This window comes from Scyliorhinus torazame, chromosome 28 (genome assembly GCF_047496885.1).
Source record: "Scyliorhinus torazame isolate Kashiwa2021f chromosome 28, sScyTor2.1, whole genome shotgun sequence".
NCBI lineage: Eukaryota > Metazoa > Chordata > Chondrichthyes > Carcharhiniformes > Scyliorhinidae > Scyliorhinus > Scyliorhinus torazame.
In genome coordinates this window covers 38,665,393-38,686,265 of record NC_092734.1, presented here as the reverse complement: position 1 = coordinate 38,686,265, position 20,873 = coordinate 38,665,393, and the positions used below count along the sequence as shown (strand labels likewise).

At 51.1% G+C, this 20,873-nt stretch overlaps 1 protein-coding gene across 2 annotated transcripts in view; it reads right to left on the bottom strand.

The window, feature by feature from the left end:
* The window catches only part of pik3ap1 (phosphoinositide-3-kinase adaptor protein 1), a 244,812-nt gene that overhangs the window by 51,011 nt on the left and 172,928 nt on the right, over nucleotides 1–20,873 (bottom strand). For both annotated transcript variants that reach the window (XM_072491866.1, XM_072491865.1), the window contains exons 8-10: nucleotides 9,614–9,818; nucleotides 6,125–6,226; nucleotides 4,956–5,132 (exon numbers count right to left, since the gene is read on the bottom strand). In XM_072491866.1, the coding sequence (XP_072347967.1) occupies nucleotides 4,956–5,132; nucleotides 6,125–6,226; nucleotides 9,614–9,818 (484 nt within the window). The remainder of the gene's footprint in view (nucleotides 1–4,955; nucleotides 5,133–6,124; nucleotides 6,227–9,613; nucleotides 9,819–20,873) is intronic.

Genomic DNA, 20,873 nt, shown 5'->3' with positions numbered 1-20,873 from the left:
TAAGGAGGAAGTGTTAACAATTCTGGAAAGTGTGAAAATAGGTAAGTTCCCTGGGCCAGATGGGATTTATCCTAGGATTCTCTGGGAAGCTAGGGAGGAGATTGCTGAGCCTTTGGCTTTGATCTCTAAGTCATCTTTGTCTACAGGAATAGTGCCAGAAGACTGGAGGATAGCAAATGTTGTCCCCTTGTTCAAGAAGGGGAGTGGAGATAACCCCGGTAACTATAGACCAGTGAGCCTTACTTCTGTTGTGGGAAATGTCTTGGAAAGGTTTCTAAGAGATAGGATATATAATCATCTGGAAAGGAATAATTTGATTAGAGATAGTCAACACGGTTTTGTGAAGGGTAGGTCGTGTCTCACAAACCTTATTGAGTTCTTTGAGAAGGTCACCAAACAGGTGGATGAGGGTAAAGCAGTTGATGTGACCACAATTCGATTACGTTTACTTTAGTGATGGAAAGGGATAGGTATACACCGCAGGGCAAGAGTTATCTGGGGGAAAGGCAATTATGAAGCGACGAGGCAAGACTTAGGATGCATCGGATGGAGAGGAAAACTGCAGAGGATGGGCACAATGGAAATGTGGAGCTTGTTCAAGGAACGGCTACTGCGTGTCCTTGATAAGTATGTACCTGTCAGGCAGGGAGGAAGTGGTCGAGCAAGGGAACCGTGGTTTACTAAAGCAGTCAAAACACTTGTCAAGAGGAAGAAGGAGGCTGATGTAAAGATGAGACATGAAGGTTCAGTTAGGGCGCTCGAGAGTTACAAGTTAGCTAGGAAGGACCTAAAGAGAGAGCTAAGAAGAGCCAGGAGCAGACATGGGAAGTCTTTGGCAGGTAGGATCAAGGATAACCCTAAAGTTTTCTATAGATATGTCAGGAATAGAAGAATGACTAGGGTAAGAGTAGGGCCAGCCAAGGACAGTAGTGGGAAGTTGTGCATGGAGTCCGAGGAGATAGGAGAGGTGCTAAATGAATATTTTTCGTCAGTATTCACACAGGAAAAAGACAATGTTGTCGAGGAGAATAATGAGATTCAGGCTACTAGACTAGAAGGGTTTGAGGTTCATAAGGAGGAGGTGTTAGCAATTCTGGAAAATGTGAAAACAGATAAGTCCCCTGGGCCGGATGGGATTTATCCTAGGATTCTCTGGGAAGCTAGGGAGGAGATTGCTGAGCCTTTGGCTTTGATCTTTAAGTCATCTTTGTCTACAGGAATAGTGCCAGAAGACCGGAGGATAGCAAATGTTGTCCCCTTGTTCAAGAAGGGGAGTAGAGACAACCCTAGTAACTCTAGACCAGTGAGCCTTACTTCTGTTGTGGGCAAAATCCTGGAAAGGTTTATAAGAGATAGGGTGTATAATCATCTGGAAAGGAATAATTTGATTAGAGATAGTCAACACTGTTTTGTGAAGGGTAGGTCGTGCCTCACAAACCTTATTGAGTTCTTTGAGAAGGTTACCAAACAGGTGGATGAGGGTAAAGCAGTTGATGTGGTGTATATGCATTTCAGTAAAGCATTTGATAAATGTTCCGCACGGTAGGCTACTGCAGAAAATACGGAAGCATGGGATTCAGGGTGATTTAGCAGTTTGAATCAGAAATTGGCTAGCTGGAAGAAGACAAAGGGTGGTGGTTGATGGGAAATGTCTAGACTGGAGTCCAGTTACTAGTGGTGTACCACAAGAATCTGTTTTGGGGCCACTGCTGTTTGTCATTTTTATAAATGACCTGGACGAGGGCGTAGAAGGATGGGTGAGTAAATTTGCAGATGACACTAAAGTCGGTGGAGTTGTGGACAGTGCGGAAGGATGTTACAAGTTACAGAGGGACATAGATAAGCTGCAGCGCTGGGCTGAGAGGTGGCAAATGGAGTTTAATGCAGAAAATTGTGAGGTGATTCATTTTGGAAGGAATAACAGGAAGACAGAGTACTAGGCTAATGGTAAGATTCTTGGCAGTGTGGATGAGCAGAGAGATCTCGGTGTCCATGTACATAGATCCCTGAAAGTTGCCACCCAGGTTGAGAGGGTTGTTAAGAAGGCGTAAGGTGTGTTAGCTTTTATTGGTAGAGGGATTGAGTTTCGGAGCCATGAGGTCACGTTGCAGCTATACAACACTCTGGTGCGGCCGCATTTGGAGTATTGCGTGCAATTCTAGTCGCCGCATTATAGGAAGGATGTGGAAGCATTGGAAAGGGTGCAGAGGAGATTTACCAGAATGTTGCCTGGTATGGAGGGAAGATCTTATGAGGAAAGGCTGAGGGACTTGAGGCTGTTTTCGTTAGAGAGAAGAAGGTTAAGAGGTGACTTAATTGAGGCATACAAGATGATCAGAGGATTGGATAGGGTGGACAGTGAGAGCCTTTTTCCTCGGATGGTGATGTCTAGCACGAGGGGACATACCTTTAAATTGAGGGGAGATAGATATAGGACAGATGTCAGAGGTAGGTTCTTTACTCAGAGAGTAGTAAGGGCGTGGAATGCCCTGCCTGCAACAGTAGTGGACTCGCCAACACTAAGGGCATTCAAATGGTCATTAGATAGACATATGGACGAAAAGGGAATAGTGTAGATGGGCTTTAGAGCGGTTTCACAGGTCGGCGCAACATCGAGGGCCGAAGGGCCTGTACTGCGCTGTAATGTTCTATGTTCTAAGATACTTAAACCTGAGAAATGCGCAGGGAATGGTTAATCGGTGTGATTACAAATGTATTGCCGACAGCGAAAGAATCAAGTTTTTGAAATAACGCATAAAGCAGGGAATCCTGAGGTTGAAAACGGTGGTGCGTATTGCCACAATGGAATTGCGTTGGTCACTGAGAGTTTGAATCCACTGTTGCATAGTGGTTGCACGTCCTCCGTGTGTGGGGTGAACTGATTTAAATGGATGAGGCAGATCGGCGGAAGGCCAAGATACATTAATGCCGTTCAAAAGCACCTCGTCAATTCCATGGATAGGATGGGTATACAGGAATACGTCGCCAGGAAGTGCTGAGGGTTTTGGCCAAGGATTCTCCGTTCCCGCAGCTTGGCCATTTCCATGCCGTCGGGGAAACCCGCACGCGCGGGTGCACTGCCGGCGAAGCGGAGGACCCCGCAGGTGGTTTCCAGCGACCGGCCTCCATTGTTAAGTAGATCTTTAGGAGCAGATCAGAAGGAGTCAATGACAGGAGTGACAATGAACCAACAATCCAGAAAATGTCTGTCGCATCCCAATAAATCGGGTCAAATCCTCCCGCAAAGAGGATCCAGTTTCCGAGGAAGAAACGGATCAATTGAGAAGTTTGGACAGTTGAACCGGTTGGGCATTCAGACTGGGCCTGATGCTAGTGAAAACGTTCTGTAGCTGAGGCCTCTGGGAAGCATGCCACGGTTGAGGATGTTCGGAGAGCAAACAAGCCATTAAAGAAATTGAATTTAGATAAATACAGACTTAATTTTCCATCCAATATACTGACAGACATACAATACAAAGGGAAAGGTGCGACAAGTCTACCCATAGAGCACCCTGTTGATAACTCAACGAAAGTGGCACTGACAAAAGGCTCGCAAGAAATCAATGTTAGAAAGAAGGGAGATTTGTGAGAAACATTGGGTTGACACAGTCACCAATTATCAGACTGTTTCAAGAAAACTAATGCCTGCTCCAAGAAATTGCGAAATGTATTGGAAGACAGTTATACCACCGACCCTGATGGAATTGGAGCCAGGAATCTCAGAGAATTGCCCTAAGCTTGTGGTTTTAACCAGTTCAGTGACCTACACCACTAGGCCAGAGGAGGAACCGGAGTGTCTTACATTAGAAATACAAATGAAACACTAATTTTTGATTTGTAATTCTGTGTGTCTATATATGAATGTGGGATCTATAGGGGGCGATTTAGTCAAATGGGAACAGAGTCCCGTAACGCACACGATTTGAGCTGGGTGTTTCCCCACATTTGGAGCACCGAGAAACACCCCGCTATCGAACGGCCATTCGGGTAGATAGGGGGCCTCAGGCCGAGTCCGCACTTAGTTCCGTCTCCTGCACTGAGGAACTCCGCTCACTAGAACTTCTCAATGCTGGATGTGATTGGGACGCCATTTTTAAATGGCATCCCAATATCTCAACCCCACTCGCGAACATAGAGTTTCATAGAATTTACAGTGAAGGAGGCCATTCGGCCCATCAAGTCTGCACCGGCTCTTGGAAAGAGCACCCTACCGAAGCCCACACCTCCACCCTATCCCCATAACCCCTTAACCCAGTAACCACACCCAACACTAAGGGCAATTTTGGACACTAAGGACAATTTAACATGGCCAATCCACCTAACCTGCACATCTTTGGACTGTGGGAGGAAACCGGAGCACCCGGAGGAAACCCACGCACACACGGGGAGGACGTGCAGACTCTGCACAGACAGTGACCCAAGCCAGGAATCGAACCTGGGACCCTGGAGCTGTGAAGCAATTGTGCTATCCACTATGCTACCGTGCTGCCCGTGCTGAACATCTTGAGCACTGGGTCCAGTTCTGGTCAGTCTCTACCTTGAGCACTGGGCCCAGTTCTGGTCAGACCGACATTAAGCCAATCCCCAGTGTTGGGTCTGTGTTACGAGGTGACCTGGGTTTTTCAGTCTGAGGGAGGTGCTGGAGATATGGTGGTTTTGAGGTTTCTAAGATTGATAACGCTATCAGAAATAAAACAACAATTACTCCAAACAAACTTGGGAGGAAGACAAGTGGACACAGGTTCGACAAATAAAAGGTAATTTCAGGACTGATATTAGAAGATTTCCCTTCACACAATGTATAATCGACACCAGGAACGGCAGAGTTCCTGGAATCACTGAATAAACAACTGGAATGTGAGATGGTGCGGGAATGTTCGAGATAGAGGGGTTAAGGTGGACCAGGTGGCCTTCCTCATCTGTATGAAACTTCCAAAGCTGTTTCCTTTGCTCACCTTTGGAAATATAGGGTTTCATGTCATCGACATGAGGAGCAGCATGGTGCCGAGGGACAGGAAGTGGCGGTCTACTCGAAATCCCTTGTGTATAGTCATCATCGTGCACGGTATCATATACATCCTCCTGTTCTGCTTCACGAGGATCATTGCACGCCACAGATATGTCATTATTCCCTGTAACAACAATTGTTCAGATGCAAGGTAAATAATGCTTCAGACACCCTGAACCAAACTCTGGTTTAGTGGAAAATCAAATCACCCGATGTGGTTATAAAACACCTTCAGTATAAAAATAGGCAAGTCATGTTGCAGCTGTACAGAACCTTAGTTAGGCCACACTTGGAGTATAGTGTTCAATTCTGGTCGCCACACTACCAGAAGGATGTGGAGGCTTTAGAGAGGGTGCAGAAGAGATTTACCAGAATGTTGCCTGGTATGGAGGGCATTAGCTATGAGGAGCGGTTGAAGAAACTCGGTTTGTTCTCACTGGAACGAAGGAGGTTGAGGGGTGACCTGATAGAGGTCTACAAAATTATGAGCGGCATAGACAGAGTGGATAGTCAGAGGCTTTTCCCCGGGGTAGAGGGGTCAATTACTAGGGGGCATAGGTTTAAGGTGAGAGGGGCAAGGTTTAGAGTAGATGTACAAGGCAAGTTTTTTTACACAGAGGGTAGTGGGTGCCTGGAACTCGCTACCGGAGGAGGTGGTGGAAGCAGGGACGATAGTGACATTTAAGGGGCATCTTGACAAATACATGAATAGGATGGGAATAGAGGGATACGGACCCAGGAAGTGTAGAAGATTGTAGTTTAGTCGGGCAGCATGGTCGGCACGGGCTTGGAGGGCCGAAGGGTCTGTTCCTGTGCTGTACATTTCTTTGTTCTTTTTTCTTTTGTGGGTCTGAGCCCAGGAAGATCCCAGGATTAACCCACTCCCTGGTACATTTAGAGTGGGTGCTGTTGAGATAAGGAGCAGAGAGACATCAGTCGGAGCTTGCGATCCTCGGCGAACGGGGAACTATCCTCCATTGTGAAACCTTTCAGGGTAGCATTGCCACTTGACCCATCGTGTGGGCTCTGTGGAGGTGAACCAGCCAGTGAGGTGGCAGAGTTTTACCCAGAGCGAGCGCGTGCCTTCAGGAACAGAGACAAGAAAACAAGACCCACCTTGAAGAAACTTTCTCAGTATGTTATCAGTGGTTGAAGTGTAAGGGCCAGTAGCTTCTTCAGCTGCGTGCACCATTCCAGTTATTTTAGACATTGATTCATCTGCAATAATATAATAATAATCTTTATTAGTGTCACAAGTAGGCTTACATTAACACTGCAATGCAGTTACTGTGAAAAGCCCCTAGTCGCTACATTCCGGCACCTGTTTGGGTACACAGAGGGAGAATTCAGAATGTCCAAATTACCTAACAAGCACGGACCTGGGCCCTCGGGAGGCCATATTCGGGGTGTCGGACCAGCCAGGGTTGGAAACGGGTGCGGAGGCAGATATCATAGCCTTCGCCTCGTTGATCACCCGAAGGCGGATCCTGATGGGTTGGAGAGCAGCCTCTCCAACCGGTGCCCTGGCGTGGCGGGGGGACCTGCTGGAATTCGTGACGCTTGAAAAGGTCAAATTTGAACTGAGGGGAAGGATGGAGGGGTTCTACAATTCATGGGCGTTATTCATCATGCACTTTTGAGAATTGGATCACATCGAACACTAAGGGGTTTGGCGGCTGGGAGGGTTGGGGGGAGGGGGGCTGTGTGTGTTAACGGTGACTATGGGTGATTCCTGATTCCTTTTTGTCATTTGTTTATGTTGACAAGCGGGCTGGAGGAGGGCTGTAGAAGGATGGGTGAGTAAATTTGCAGATTACACTAAAGTCGGTGGAGTTGTGGACAGTGCGGAAGGATGTTACAAGTTACAGAGGGACATAGATAAGCTGCAGAGCTGGGCTGAGAGGTGGCAAATGGAGTTTAATGCAGAAAAATGTGAGGTGATTCATTTTGGAAGGAATAACAGGAAGACAGAGTACTGGGCTAATGGTAAGATTCTTGGCAGTGTGGATGAGCAGAGAGATCTCGGTGCCCATGTACATAGATCCCTGAAAGTTGCCACCCAGGTTGAGAGGGTTGTTAAGAAGGCGTACGATGTGTTAACTTTTATTGGTAGAGGGATTGAGTTTCAGAGCCATGAGGTCATGTTGCATCTGTACGGAACTTTGGTGCGGCCGCATTTGGAGTATTGCGTGCAATTCTGGTCGCCGCATTGTAGGAAGGATGTGGAAGCTTTGGAAAGGGTGCAGAGGAGATTTACCAGAATGTTGCCTGGCCTGGAGAAAAGATCTTGGGCGAGATTCACCGACCCCCCGCCGGGTTGGAGAATCGCCGGGGGCTGGCGTGAATCCCGCCCCCGCCGGTTGCCGAATTCTCCGGCACCGGATATTCGGCGGGGGCAGGAATCGCGCCGCGCCGGTTGGCGGGCTCCCCCCGCGCGATTCTCCGGCCCGGATGGGCCGAAGTCCCGCTGCTAGAATGCCTGTCCTGCCGGCGTGGATTAAACCGCCTACCTTACCGGCGGGACAAGGCGGTGCGGGCGTGCTCCGGGGTCCTGGGGGGATCTGGCCCCGGGGGGTGCCCCCACGGTGGCCTGGCCCACGATCGGGGCCCACCGATCCGCGGGCGGGCCTGTGCCGTGGGGGCACTCTTTTCCTTCCGCCTTCGCCACGGTCTCCACCATGGCAGAGGCGGAAGAGACCCCCTCCACAGCGCGTGCACGGGGATGCCGTGAGCGGCCGCTAACGCTCCCGCGCATGCGCCGCCCGGAGATGTCATTTCCGCGCCAGCTGGCGGGGCACCAAAGGCCTTTTCCACCAGCTGGCGGGGCGGGAATCAGTCCGGCGCGGGCCTAGCCCCTTAAGGTTGGGGCTCGGCCCCCAAAGATGCGGAGGATTCCGCACTTTTGGGGCGGCGCGATGCCCGACTGATTTGCGCTGTTTTGTGCGCCGGTCGGCGGACATCGCGCTGATACCGGAGAATTTCGCCCCAAAGAAGGTTAAGAGGTGACTTAATTGAGGCATACAAGATGATCAGAGGATTGGATAGGGTGGACAGTGAGAGCCTTTTTCCTCGGATGGTGATGTCTAGCACGAGGGGACATAGCTTTAAATTGAGGGGAGATAGATATCGGACAGATGTCAGAGGTAGGTTCTTTGCTCAGAGAGTAGTAAGGGCTTGGAATGCCCTGCCTGCAACAGTAGTGGACTCGCTAACACTAAGGACATTCAAGTGGTCATTGGATAGACATATGGATGATAAGGGAATAGTGTAGATGGGCTTTAGAGCGGTTTCACAGGTCAGCGCAGCATCGAGGGCCGAAGGGCCTGTACTGCGCTGTAATGTTCTATGTTCTAATGTCTGGGGTTTGGTGGGAGGGTGGGATCGTTGTTACTGATATGGGGATTGACATTACATTCATTACTGATTATTGTTTATTGTTGGGTGTAAATTTGGGAGAAAATGTGAAAAAGGAGAAGAATAAAAAATATATTTTTTTAAAAACTAACAAGCACGTATTTCGGGACTTGTGGGAGGAAACCGGAGCACCCGGAGGAAACCCACGCACACACGGGGAGAACGTGCAGACTCCGCACGGTGACCCACGCCGGGATTTGAACCTGGGACCTGGAGCTGTGAAGCAACAGTGCTAACCACTGTGCTACCTTGCCCACCAAGGAAAGGTTATTGAAATATTATCCGGTAAAATCAAACCAAAACGTGCCAACCTGATTTACAATCATTTCACTGTCCAATATGTCCACTTACACCTCAAATACAGACTTTCCTATAGATATTTTGGCGGCATGGTGGCACAGTGGTTAGCACTGCTGCCTCACAGCGTCAAGGACCCGGGTTCGATTCCAACCTTGCGCAACTGTGTGGAGTCTGCACGTTTTATAGATTTCATAGCATTTACAGTGCAGAAGGAGGCTATTCGGCCCATCGGGTCTGCACCGGCTCTTGGAAAGAGCACCCCACCCAAGCCGACACCTCCACCCTATCCCCATAACCCAGTAACCCCACCCAACACTAAGGGCAATTTTGGACACTAAGGGGCAATTTTAGCATGACCAATCCACCTAACCTGCACATCTTGGACTGTGGGAGGAAACCGGAGCACCCGGAGGAAACCCACGCAGGCACGGGGAGGACGTGCAGATTCTCCCAGTGTCTGCTTGGGTGTTTCCTCCGGGTGCTCCGGTTTCCTCCCACAGTCCAAAGATGTGCAGGTTGGGTGGATTGGCCGTGATAAATTGCCCCTTAGGGTGGGGAATTGGGCCTAGGTAGGGTGGTCGTTCAAAGGGTCGGTGCAGACTCGATGGGCCGAATTGGGGGGGGGGGTGGTCACTGCATCAACACTGCTGCCTCACAGAGGGGGCCTGCTGGCACTCCAATCACCCATCAATGCCTTTATCTGCCAGTTGGAATGGGTCTTCATCTTTTTCCAATGAATTACAGCAAATTAATCTTTGCAGAATAAATTGTTAGTTTCCCCTGCACAAATCCGGACTGTTTCTCTGATTTGGATTCCCGAATCCCAGCCCAGTACTTAATCCCGGGCTTTCCGGCTGTTTGGCAGCGACCTGATCCATTGCTCCCACTCACAAGTGCTTTCCATTCTCCCTTGCGGAGGGAGCATTTCCATCATTGACTCATAGATGTCCTCGTCACAGCCGGGGTTTAAGGTGCATTTCATCAAGATGTCCTTGGACACGATTGCCATGGACTCGTACAAGTCTCCGTCTTCTTCCCCTTCAACGTTCTCGCACAGTTCCTCTTTAAGGTGAGTCTTCAACATGTCAGCTGTCTCCTGTGAAAAGTAACTTGTGACGATTAGCGTGAATCGCTGACGAGAAAGGAGTCTCAGAAATAACACTGCCTCCCAATCTGACCAGGGACAACGGGCTGAATTTCCCCAGCCCCGTGATGAAGGAGTTGACCCATCCCACCCCCCCCTCCTCTCGGGACGATTCTGAAGAACTGGCTATGACCAAGATTGACTGCACACTTCACAGAGGTTTGAACACATCGAACAAGGCTGACACGCCAGTGCAGGAGGGAGGGAGGGCAACACCGCTGGAGTGGGGGGCACTGCGGGAGGGTGACACTGAAGGAGGGGCGGCACTGGGAGAGGGTGATGCTTTGCTAAGTTCAGCATTGGGGGAGGGCGATCCTGTTGGGGGGGCACAAGGGAGGGTGACGCCCTGGAATTCGCTGCCCGAGTTGGTGGTGGAGGCAGAGACCCTAAACTCTTTTAAACAGTACCTGGATCGCCACCTGAAGCGCTGTAAGCTGCAGGGCTGTGGACCGAGTGCAGGGAGGCGGGACCAGAAAGGGCACCTGGGAGTCCTCGGGCTGACACGGACAAGATGGGTCGAATGGTCTCCTTCTGTGCTGTAACCTTTCTATGATTCTATTCTACGATCTGGAGGTTACCGCACCCCAGTGAATACTGTGTGCTAATTGGCTGTCACGATTCCCACATTACCCCAGTGTGCAACTTCCAAAACATTTCATCTGCTGTCACATTCCTGGAGCTGTCCAGTGATCGGGAACAGCCCAAACCTGCCCATCTCCCACAGTGGAGGAGAGGGGGAAGGTGGGAGAGAAGAAAATGGGGAGGAAGGGGTACTGAAGGGACCGGAGGAGAAAGAAGGGTGCAGAGATCGGGCCCCCTGTTGTTTGTCATTTATATAAATGACACAGATGACTATGTGGGGGGTAGGATCAGTAAGTTTGCGGATGACACAACGATTGGCCGGGTGGTTAACAGTGAGGCCGAGTGTCTCGGTCACAGGAAGATACAGACGGGATGGTTAAATGGGCAGAAAAGTGGCAGATGGAATTTAACCCTGAAGGTGATAGGTTTTGGAGGGAGTAATGTGACAAGGAAGTATTCAATGAATGGCCCGACTCTGGGAAGCTCCGAGGAACAAAGGGACCTTGGTGTGTTTGTCCATAGATCTCTGAAGGCAGAAGGGCAGGTTAATAGGGGGGTGAAAAAGGCATATGGGACACTTGCCTTTATCAATCGGGGCATAGATTACAAAAGCAGGGAGGTCATGTTGGAGTTGTACAGAACTTTGGTGAGGCCACAGCTGGAGCACTGTGTGCAATTCTGGTCACCACATTATAGGAAGGATGTGATTGCACTGGAGGGGGTGCAGAGGAGATTCACCAGGATGGTGCCTGGGATGGAACATTTCAGTTATGAAGAGAGGTTGGATTGGCTTGGGTTGTTTTCTCTGGAGCGGAGAAGACTGAGGGGCGGCCTGATCGAGGTGGACAAGATTCTGAGGGACATGGACAGGGTGGATAGGGAGCAGCTGTTCCCCTTAGTTGACGGGTCGGTTACGAGGGGGACACAAGTTCAAGGTGAGGGGCGGGAAGTTCAACGGGGATTTGAAGAAAACCCTTTTTCCCCAGAGGGTGGTGAGGGTCTGGAACGCGATGCCTGGGAGGGTGGGAGAGGCGGGTCTGGGACGCGCTGCCTGGGAGGGTGGGGGAGGCGGGTCTGAGACGCGCTGCCTGGGAGGGTGGGAGAGGCGGGTCTGGGACGCGCTGCCTGGGAGGGTGGGAGAGGCGGGTCTGGGACGCGCTGCCTGGGAGGGTGGGGGAGGCGGGTTGCCTCACATCCTTTACAAAGTACCTGGATGAGCGCTGGGCACGGAATAACATTCCAGGCTGTGGGCCCAGTGCTGGTGGATGGGGTGAGGTGGGCAGGTCGGGTGTTTTTCATACAGCGGGGCAGGCTCGATGGGCCGAAGGGCCTGTTCCGCGCTGTATTAGTCTGAGACTCTGTGAATGGACTCCTTTTGCACTGTAGGGATTCTATCCTATTTCTCCAAACTGTACTGCATGTTTCCAAAACATCTAAACACAGAATTCCATCCATAATTTGAATCTTCCCACGATTTTCCTTCTCTTCATCACACTTTTGTCTGCATTTTCCCTCCGATACACATACAAAATACAAATAACTGCCTCGGCTCAATTACAAGAGATAGACCGATTGGAAAATTGAAGGTACTTATAGAATCATAGAATTTACAGTGCAGAAGGAGGCCATTCGGCCCATCGAGTCTGCACCGGCTCTTGGAAAGAGCACCCTACCCAAGGTCAACACCGCCACCCTATCCCCATAACCCAGTAACCCCACCCAACACTAAGGGCAATTTTGGACACTAAGGGCAATTTATCATGGCCAATCCACCTAACCTGCACATCTTTGGACTGTGGGAGGAAACCGGAGCACCCGGAGGAGGCCCACGCACACACGGGGAGGATGTGCAGACTCCGCACAGACAGTGACCCAAGCCGGAATCGAACCTGGGACCCTGGAGCTGTGAAGCAATTGTGCTATCCACAATGCTACCGTGCTGCCCTAACTTGCTCCAATCATTCCCGACTCACGCACGGCATTGACAAATTGGCCGGAATGAACAGGTTTCTCCCAGGTATAGATGGCAGCGTGGAGTGGGGAGTACGGAGGGAGGGCTGATAAAATGGCTGCCCTCCTCCACAGGACCAGGAGTTTGATCAGGTTCCAGCGCCTCCTACTGGACGGCTCAGACAGCGAGCCAGACAACTCACCCAGCTGGAAAGACCCCTGCGATTTATCTCTTGCTACTATCACTGTGAAAAACATTGACATTTCTGCAGCACCTTTCGTGATCATGTTTGTGCTGAGTGAGTTGTTTGGCGGGAGTTTCACAACCAGCTGACTGTAAATGGCGGACTGACCACTGGGGGCAGTAACGCTGCAGACAAGAGCAGGTTGGTGCACTCTGACCTGCGACGCCAGGATGTCAACACTGACCAATTAAAACATTTGCCATTTGCTAAACCCATGATTTAAAAAAAAATGAATTTAGAGTACCCAATTAATTTTTTCCAATTAGGGGCAATTTAGCGTGGCCAATCCACTACCCTGCACGTCTTTGGGTTGTGGGGGCGAAACCCACGCAGACACGGGGAGAATGTGCAAACTCCACACGGACAGTGACCCAGAGCCGGGATCAAACCTGGGACCGCAGCGCCGTGAGGCAGAGTGCTAACCACTGCGCCACCGTGCTGCCCCTTACTGAACCCATAATTGATAAAAGTTTCATAGAATGCCTCAGATGCAGGAGGCCATTCGGCCCATCGAGTCTCCACCAACCCTCTGAAAGAGTACCACTAAAGGGCAATTTACCACGGCCAATCCACCCAACCTGCACATCTTTGGACTGTGGGAGGGAACCGGAGCACCCGGAGGAAACCCACGCAGACACGGGGAGAACGTGCAGACTCCGCACAGGCAGTGATCTGAGACCGGAATCGAACCCGGGAGCTGTGAGACAGCAGTGCCAACCACTGTGCCATCGGCACGCCCGAGGATTTCTAATTCCTGGAACGAATCAGAGCTTCCTGAAATCGGGGATACCCTTTCTGACCTGTCCCTACAGGAGCCCGGGGAAACTATCCAATCAACTAAACACCCCTCCCCCCGAACACCCGATGATGTCACTAGCTGTTGTCAAAGCCCCGGGGTGGGGAGGACGGGGGAGGACCCGGCGGGGGGCGGGGGGGGGGGGGGGGGGGGGAGTCGGGTGCAGAATTGATGGAAATTATCAAACTCACCAAGGCTCTGACATTGTCAGGCTGGAAACCGAGGGGACTTGATGGAGAGAAGAGAGATAGAGATAGAGAGATCGAGAGAGAGGTTCGAGAAATGTTGGTGCTCAGCACTGAGGACCATGTGACCTGTGAGAATCTCGTCAAACTGAGTGCTTCGCCCTTTCAAATTGATTCAGGTCAGTCTGTGCCGCAGGATTTAACAGGTGGAGTCCACATGCAAATCACCTCCGACTTTGAGGGCGGCACAGTGGTTAGCACTGCTGCCTCACAGCGCCAGGGACCCGCGTTCAATTCCGGCTTCGGGTGACTGTGCGGAGTCTGCCCGTTCTCCCCATGTGTGCGTGGGTTTCCTCCCACAGTCCATAGGTGTGCAGGTTAGGTGGATTGGCCGTGATAAATTGCCCCTTAAGTGCCAAAAGATGGGGTTACTGGGTTACGGGGGTAAGGTGCTCTTTCCAAGGGTCGATGGAGACTCGATGGGCCAAATGTGCCTCCTTCTTCACCGTAGAGATTCTATGATTCCATGAAGGAATTAGATATAGCTTTTGGGGCTAAAGGGACCAAGGGATTTGGGTGGAAGGCGGGATCAGGGTATTGAACTTAATGATCAGCCATGATCTTAATGAGACCATAAGACATAGGAGCAGAATTAGGCCACTCGGCCCATCGAGTCTGCTCCGCCACTCAATCATGGCTGATATTTTCTCATCCCCATTCTCCTGCCTTCTCCCCATAACCCCTGATCCCCTTATTAATCAAGAACCTATCTATCTCTGTCTTAAAGACACTCAGTGGAGAGAAGAGAGATAGAGATAGAGGGATCGAGAGAGAGGGAGAGAAATGAGAGAGAGAGGGAGAGAGAGAGAAAGATAGAGAGAGAGAACGAGAGAGAGAGAGAGAGAGAACAAAGATAGAGATAGAGAGAGAGATAGAGACAGAGAGAGATAGAGAGAGAGAGATAGAGAGAGAGAGAGAGAGAGATAGAGAGAGTTAGGCATAGAGAGAGAGAGAGAACGAGAGATAGAGTTAGAGATAGAGAGTTGGAGAGAGAGGGAGAGAAGACAGAGGAGAGAGAGAGATAGAGACAGAGAGAGATAGAGAGAGAGAGATAGAGAGAGAGAGAGAGAGAGATAGAGAGAGTTAGGCATAGAGAGAGAGAGAGAACGAGAGATAGAGTTAGAGATAGAGAGTTGGAGAGAGAGGGAGAGAAGACAGAGGAGAGAGAGAGAGAGAGATAGAGAGAGAGAGAGAGAGAGAGAATGATAGATAGAGATAGAGATAGAGAGAGAGAGATAAAGAGAGAGAGAGGGAGAGGAGAGAGAGAGATAAAGTTAGAGATAGAGATAGAGAGAGAGAGAGAACGAGAGAGAGACCACAGGGAGACCGGGAATGAGAGCTCTGACAGAGGGACAAAACAGCTGGGATAAGGGGCTCAATGAGAGAGGGAGACTGGGGAATGGTGGGTTTGGGAGAGAGGAGACTGGGGAATGGTATTGGGTTTGGGAGAGGGAGACTGGGGAATGCTGGGTCAGGGAGAGAGGGAGACTGGGGAATGGAGATATGGGAGAGAGGAAGCATCGGAACGGAGAGCTGCCGGAGAGAGTTGGGGAGACAGTGAGAAAGGAGTCAGAGTGGGGGAGACACTGAGGGAGGAGCCAGAGAGAGTGGGGGAGACAGTGAGAGAGGAGTCAGAGTGGGGGAGACACTGAGAGAGGAGCCAGAGAGAGTGGGGGAGACACTGAGAGAGGAGCCAGAGAGAGTGGGGGAGACAGTGAGAGAGGAGCCAGAGAGAGTGGGGAAGACAGTGAGAGAGGAGCCGGAGAGAGTGGGGGAGACAGTGAGAGAGAAGCCAGAGAGTGGGGGAGACACAGAGAGAGGAGCCGGAGGGAGTGGGGGCGACAGAGAGAGAGGAGCCGGAGAGAGTGGGGGAGACAGTGAGAGAGGAGCCGGAGAGAGTGGGGGAGACACAGAGAGAGGAGCCGGAGAGAGTGGGGGAGACAGTGAGAGAGGAGCCAGAGAGAGTGGGGGAGACAGAGAGAGAGGAGCCGGAGAGAGTGGGGGAGACACAGAGAGAGGAGCCGGAGAGAGTGGGGGAGACAGTGAGAGAGAGGAGCCGGAGAGAGTGGGGGAGACACAGAGAGGAGCCGGAGGGAGTGGGGGAGACAGTGAGATAGGAGCCGGAGAGAGTGGGGGAGACAGTGAGAGAGGAGCAGGAGAGAGTGGGGGCGACACAGAGAGAGGAGCCGGAGAGAGTGGGGGAGACAGTGAGAGAGGAGCCGAAGAGAGTGGGGGAGACACAGAGAGAGGAGCCGAAGAGAGTGGGGGAGACACAGAGAGAGGAGCCGGAGAGAGTGGGGGAGACACAGAGAGAGGAGCTGGAGAGAGTGGAGGAGACAGTGAGAGAGGAGCCGGCGAGAGTGGGGGCGACAGTGAGAGAGGAGCCAGAGAGAGTGGGGGAGACAGAGAGAGAGGAGCCGGAGAGAGTGGGGGAGACAGTGAGAGAGGAGCCAGAGGGAGTGGGGGCGACAGTGAGAGAGGAGCCGGAGAGAGTGGGGGGGGGCACAGAGAGAGGAGCCGGAGAGAGTGGGGGAGACAGTGAGAGAGGAGCCAGAGAGAGTGGGGGAAACACAGAGAGAGGAGCCGGAGAGAGTGGGGGAGACACAGAGAGAGGAGCCGGAGAGAGTGGAGGAGACAGTGAGAGAGGAGCCAGAGAGAGTGTGGGAGACAGTGAGAGAGGAGCCGGAGAGAGTGGGGGAGACAGTGAGAGAGGAGCCGGAGCGAGTGGGGGAGACACAGAGAGAGGAGTCGGAGAGAGTGGGGGAGACACAGAGAGAGGAGCTGGAGAGAGTGGGGGCGACAGTGAGAGAGGAGCCGGAGAGAGTGGGGGAGACAGTGAGAGAGGAGCCAGAGGCCAGAGAGAGTGGGAGGGTTTAAACTAATTCAGCAGGGGCGTGGGAACCTGAATTGTAGCTCCAGTATACAGGAGGTTGAGAGTAGTGAGGCCATGAGTAAGGTTGCAAAGTTGCAGGAGTGTACCGGCAGGCAGGAAGGTGGTTTAAAGTGTGTCTTCTTCAATGCCAGGACCATCCGGAATAAGGTGGGTGAACCTGCGGCATGGGTTGGTACCTGGGACTTCGATGTTGTGGCCATTTCGGAGACATGGATAGAGCAGAGACAGGAATGGTTGTTGCAGGTACCGGGGTTTAGATATTTCAGTAAACGCAGGGAAGGTGGTAAAAGAGGGGGAGGGGTGGCATTGTTAGTCAAGGACAGTGTTACGGTGGCAGAAAGGACGTTTGATGAGGACCCGTCTACTGAGGTAGGTTGGGTTGAGGTTAGAAACAGGAACGGAGAGGTCACCCTGTTAGGGGTTTTCTATAGGCCTCCGAAAAGTTCCAGAGATGTAGAGGAAGGGATTGCAAAGATGATTCTGGATAGGAGCGAAAGCAACAGGGTAGTTGTTATGGGGAACTTTAACTTTCCAAATATTGACTGGAAACGCTATAGTTCGAGTACTTTAGATGGGTCTGTTTTTGGCCGATGTGTGCAGGAGGTTTCCTGACACAGTATGTAGATCGGCCAACGAGGGGCGAGGCTGTATTGGATTTGATACTGGGTAATCAACCAGGATAGGTGGTAGGTGAGCACTTTGGTGATAGTGACCACAATTCCATTATGTTTACTTTAGTGATGGAAAGGGATAGGTATATACCGCAGGGCAAGAGTTATATCTGGGGGAAAGGCAATTATGATGCGATGAGGCAAGACTTAGGATGCATCGGATGGAGAGGAAAACTGAGACAGATGGGCACAATGGAAATGTGGAGCTTGTTCAAGGAACAGCTACTGCGTGTCCTTGATAAGTATGTACCTGTCTGGCAGGGAGGATGTGGTCGAGCGAGGGAACCGCGGTTTACTAAAGCAGTCGAAACACTTGTCAAGAGGAAGAAGGAGGCTTATGTAAAGATGAGACATGAAGGTTCAGTTAGGGCGCTCGTGAGTTACAAGTTAGCTAGGAAGGAACTAAAGAGAGAGCTAAGAAGAGCCAGGAGGGGACATGAGAAGTCTTTGGCAGGTAGGATCATGGATAACCCTAAAGCTTTCTATAGATATGTCAGGAATAAAAGAATGACTAGAGTAAGAGTAGGCCAGTCAAGGACAGTAGTGGAAAGTTGTGCTTGCAGTCCGAGGAGATAGGAGAGGTGCTAAATCAATATTTTTCGTCAGTATTCACACAGGAAAAAGACAATGTTGTCGAGGAGAATACTGAGATTCAGGCTACTAGACTAGAAGGGCTTGAGGTTCATAAGGAGGAGGTGTTAGCAATTCTGGAAAGTGTGAAAATAGGTAAGTCCCCTGGGCCGGATGGGATTTATCCGAGGATTCTCTGGGAAGCTAGGGAGGAGATTGCTGAGCCTTTGGCTTTGATCTTTAAGTCATCTTTGTCTACAGGAATAGTGCCAGAAGACTGGAGGATAGCAAATGTTGTCCCCTTGTTCAAGAAGGGGAGTAGAGACAACCCCGGTAACTATAGACCAGTGAGCCTTACTTCTGTTGTGGGCAAAATCTTGGAAAGGTTTATAAGAGATAGGATGTATAATCATCTGGAAAGGAATAATTTGATTAGAGATAGTCAACACTGTTTTGTGAAGGGTAGGTCGTGCCTCACAAACCTTATTGAGTTCTTTGAGAAGGTGACCAAACAGGTGGATGAGGGTAAAGCAGTTGATGTGGTGTACATGGATTTCAGAAAAACTTTTGATAAGGTTCCCCACGGTAGGCTACTGCAGAAAATACGGAGGCATGGGATTCAGGGAGATTTAGCAGTTTGGATCAGAAATTGGCTAGCTGGAAGAAGACAAAGGGCGGTGGTTGATGGGAAATGTTCAGACAATTGCTTCACAGCTCCAGGGTCCCAGGTTCGATTACGGCTTGGGTCACTGTCTGTGTGGAGTCTGCACATCCTCCCCGTATGTGCGTGGGTTTCCTCCGGGTGCTCCGGTTTCCTCCCACAGTCCAAAGATGTGCAGGTTAGGTGGATTGGCCATGATAAATTGCCCTTAGTGTCCAAAATTGCCCTTAGTGTTGGGTGGGGTTACTGTGTTATGGGGATAGGGTGGAGGTGTTGACCTTGGGTAGGGTGCTCTTTCCAAGAGCCGGTGCAGACTTGATGGGCCAAATGGCTTCCTTCTGCACTGTAAATTCTATGATATGGAGTCCAGTTACTAGTGGTGTACCACAAGGATCTGTTTTGGGGCCACTGCTGTTTGTCATTTTTATAAATGACCTGGAGGAGGCGTAGAAGGATGGGTGAGTAAATTTGCAGATGACACTAAAGTCGGTGGAGTTGTGGACAGTGCAGAAGGATGTTGCAAGTTACAGAGGGACATAGATAAGCTGCAGCGCTGGGCTGAAAGGTGGCAAATGGAATTTAATGCAGAAAAGTGTGAGGTGATTCATTTTGGAAGGAATAACAGGAAGCCAGAGTACTGGGCTAATGGTAAGATTCTTGGCAGTGTGGATGAGCAGAGAGATCTCGGTGTCCATGTACAGAGATCCCTGAAAGTTGCCACCCAGGTTGAGAGGGTTGTTAAGAAGGCGTACGGTGTGTTAGCTTTTATTGGTAGAGGGATTGAGTTTCGGAGCCATGAGGTCATGTTGCAGCTGTACAAAACTCTGGTGCGGCCGCATTTGGAGTATTGTGTGCAATTCTGGTCGCCGCATTATAGGAAGGATGTGGAAGCATTGGAAAGGGTGCAGAGGAGATTTACCAAAATGTTGCCTGGTATGGAGGGAAGATCTTATGAGGAAAGGCTGAGGGACTTGAGGCTGTTTTCGTTAGAGAGAAGAAGGTTAAGAGGTGACTTAATTGAGGCATACAAGACGATCAGAGGATTGGATAGGGTGGACAGTGAGAGCCTTCTTCCTCGGATGGTGATGTCTAGCACGAGGGGACATAGCTTTAAATTGAGGGGAGATAGATATAAGACAGATGTCAGAGGTAGGTTCTTTACTCAGAGAGTAGCAAGGGTGTGGAATGCCCTGCCTGCAAGAGTAGTGGACTCGCCAACACTAAGGGCATTCAAATGGTCATTGGCTAGACATATGGACGATAAGGGAATAGTGTAAATGAGCTTCAGAGTGGTTTCACAGGTCGGCGCAACATCGAGGGCCGAAGGGCCTGTACTGCGCTGTGATGTTCTATGTTCTAGAGGAGCCGGAGGGAGTGGGGGAGACACAGAGAGAGTAGCCAGAGAGAGTGGGGGAGACACGAGAGAGGAGCCGGAGAGAGTGGGGATTTACAGAGTGAGGAGCCGGAGAGAGTGGGGGAGACACAGAGAGAGGAGCCGGAAAGAATGGGGGAGACACGAGAGAGGAGCTGGAGAGAGTGGAGGAGACAGAGAGAGAGGAGCCGGAGAGACTGGGGGAGACACAGAGAGAGGAGCCAGAGAGAGTGTGGGAGACACTGAGAGAGGAGCCGGAGAGAGTGGGGGAGACACAGAGAGAGGAGCTGGAGAGGGTGGGGGAGACAGTGAGAGAGGAGCTGGAGAGAGTAGGGGAGACACAGAGAGAGGAGCCAGAGAGAGTGTGGGAGACACAGAGAGAGGGGCTGGAGAGAGTGGGGGAGACACAGAGAGAGGAGCTGGAGAGAGTGGGGGAGACAGTGAGAGAGGAGCCGGAGAGAGTGAGGGAGACACTGAGAGAGGAGCCGGAGAGAGTGGGGGAGACACAGAGAGAGGAGCCGGAGAGAGTGGGGGAGACACAGAGAGAGGAGCTGGAGAGGGTGGGGGAGACACAGAGAGAGGAGCCGGAGAGAGTGTGGGAGACACAGAGAGAGGAGCCGGAGAGAGTGGGGGAGACAGTGAGAGAGGAGCCGGCGAGAGTGAATCATCCAATTTACAGTGCAGAATTGAGTCTGCACCAGCCCTTGGAAAGTGCACCCTACCCAAGTCCACGCCTCCACCCTATCCCCATAACCCAGTAACCCCACCCAACACCAAGGGCAATTTTGGACACTAAGGGCAATTTATCATGGCCAATCCACCTAACCTGCACATTTCGACTGTGGGAGGAAACCGGAGCACCCGGAGGAAACCCACGCACACACGGGGAGGATGTGCAGACTCCGCACAGACAGTGACCCAAGCGGGGAATCGAACCTGGGACCCTGGAGCTGTGAAGCCACAGTGCTAACCACTGTGCTACCATGGCGGGTGATACCAGTGAAGTATTGTTTTCAATGTTG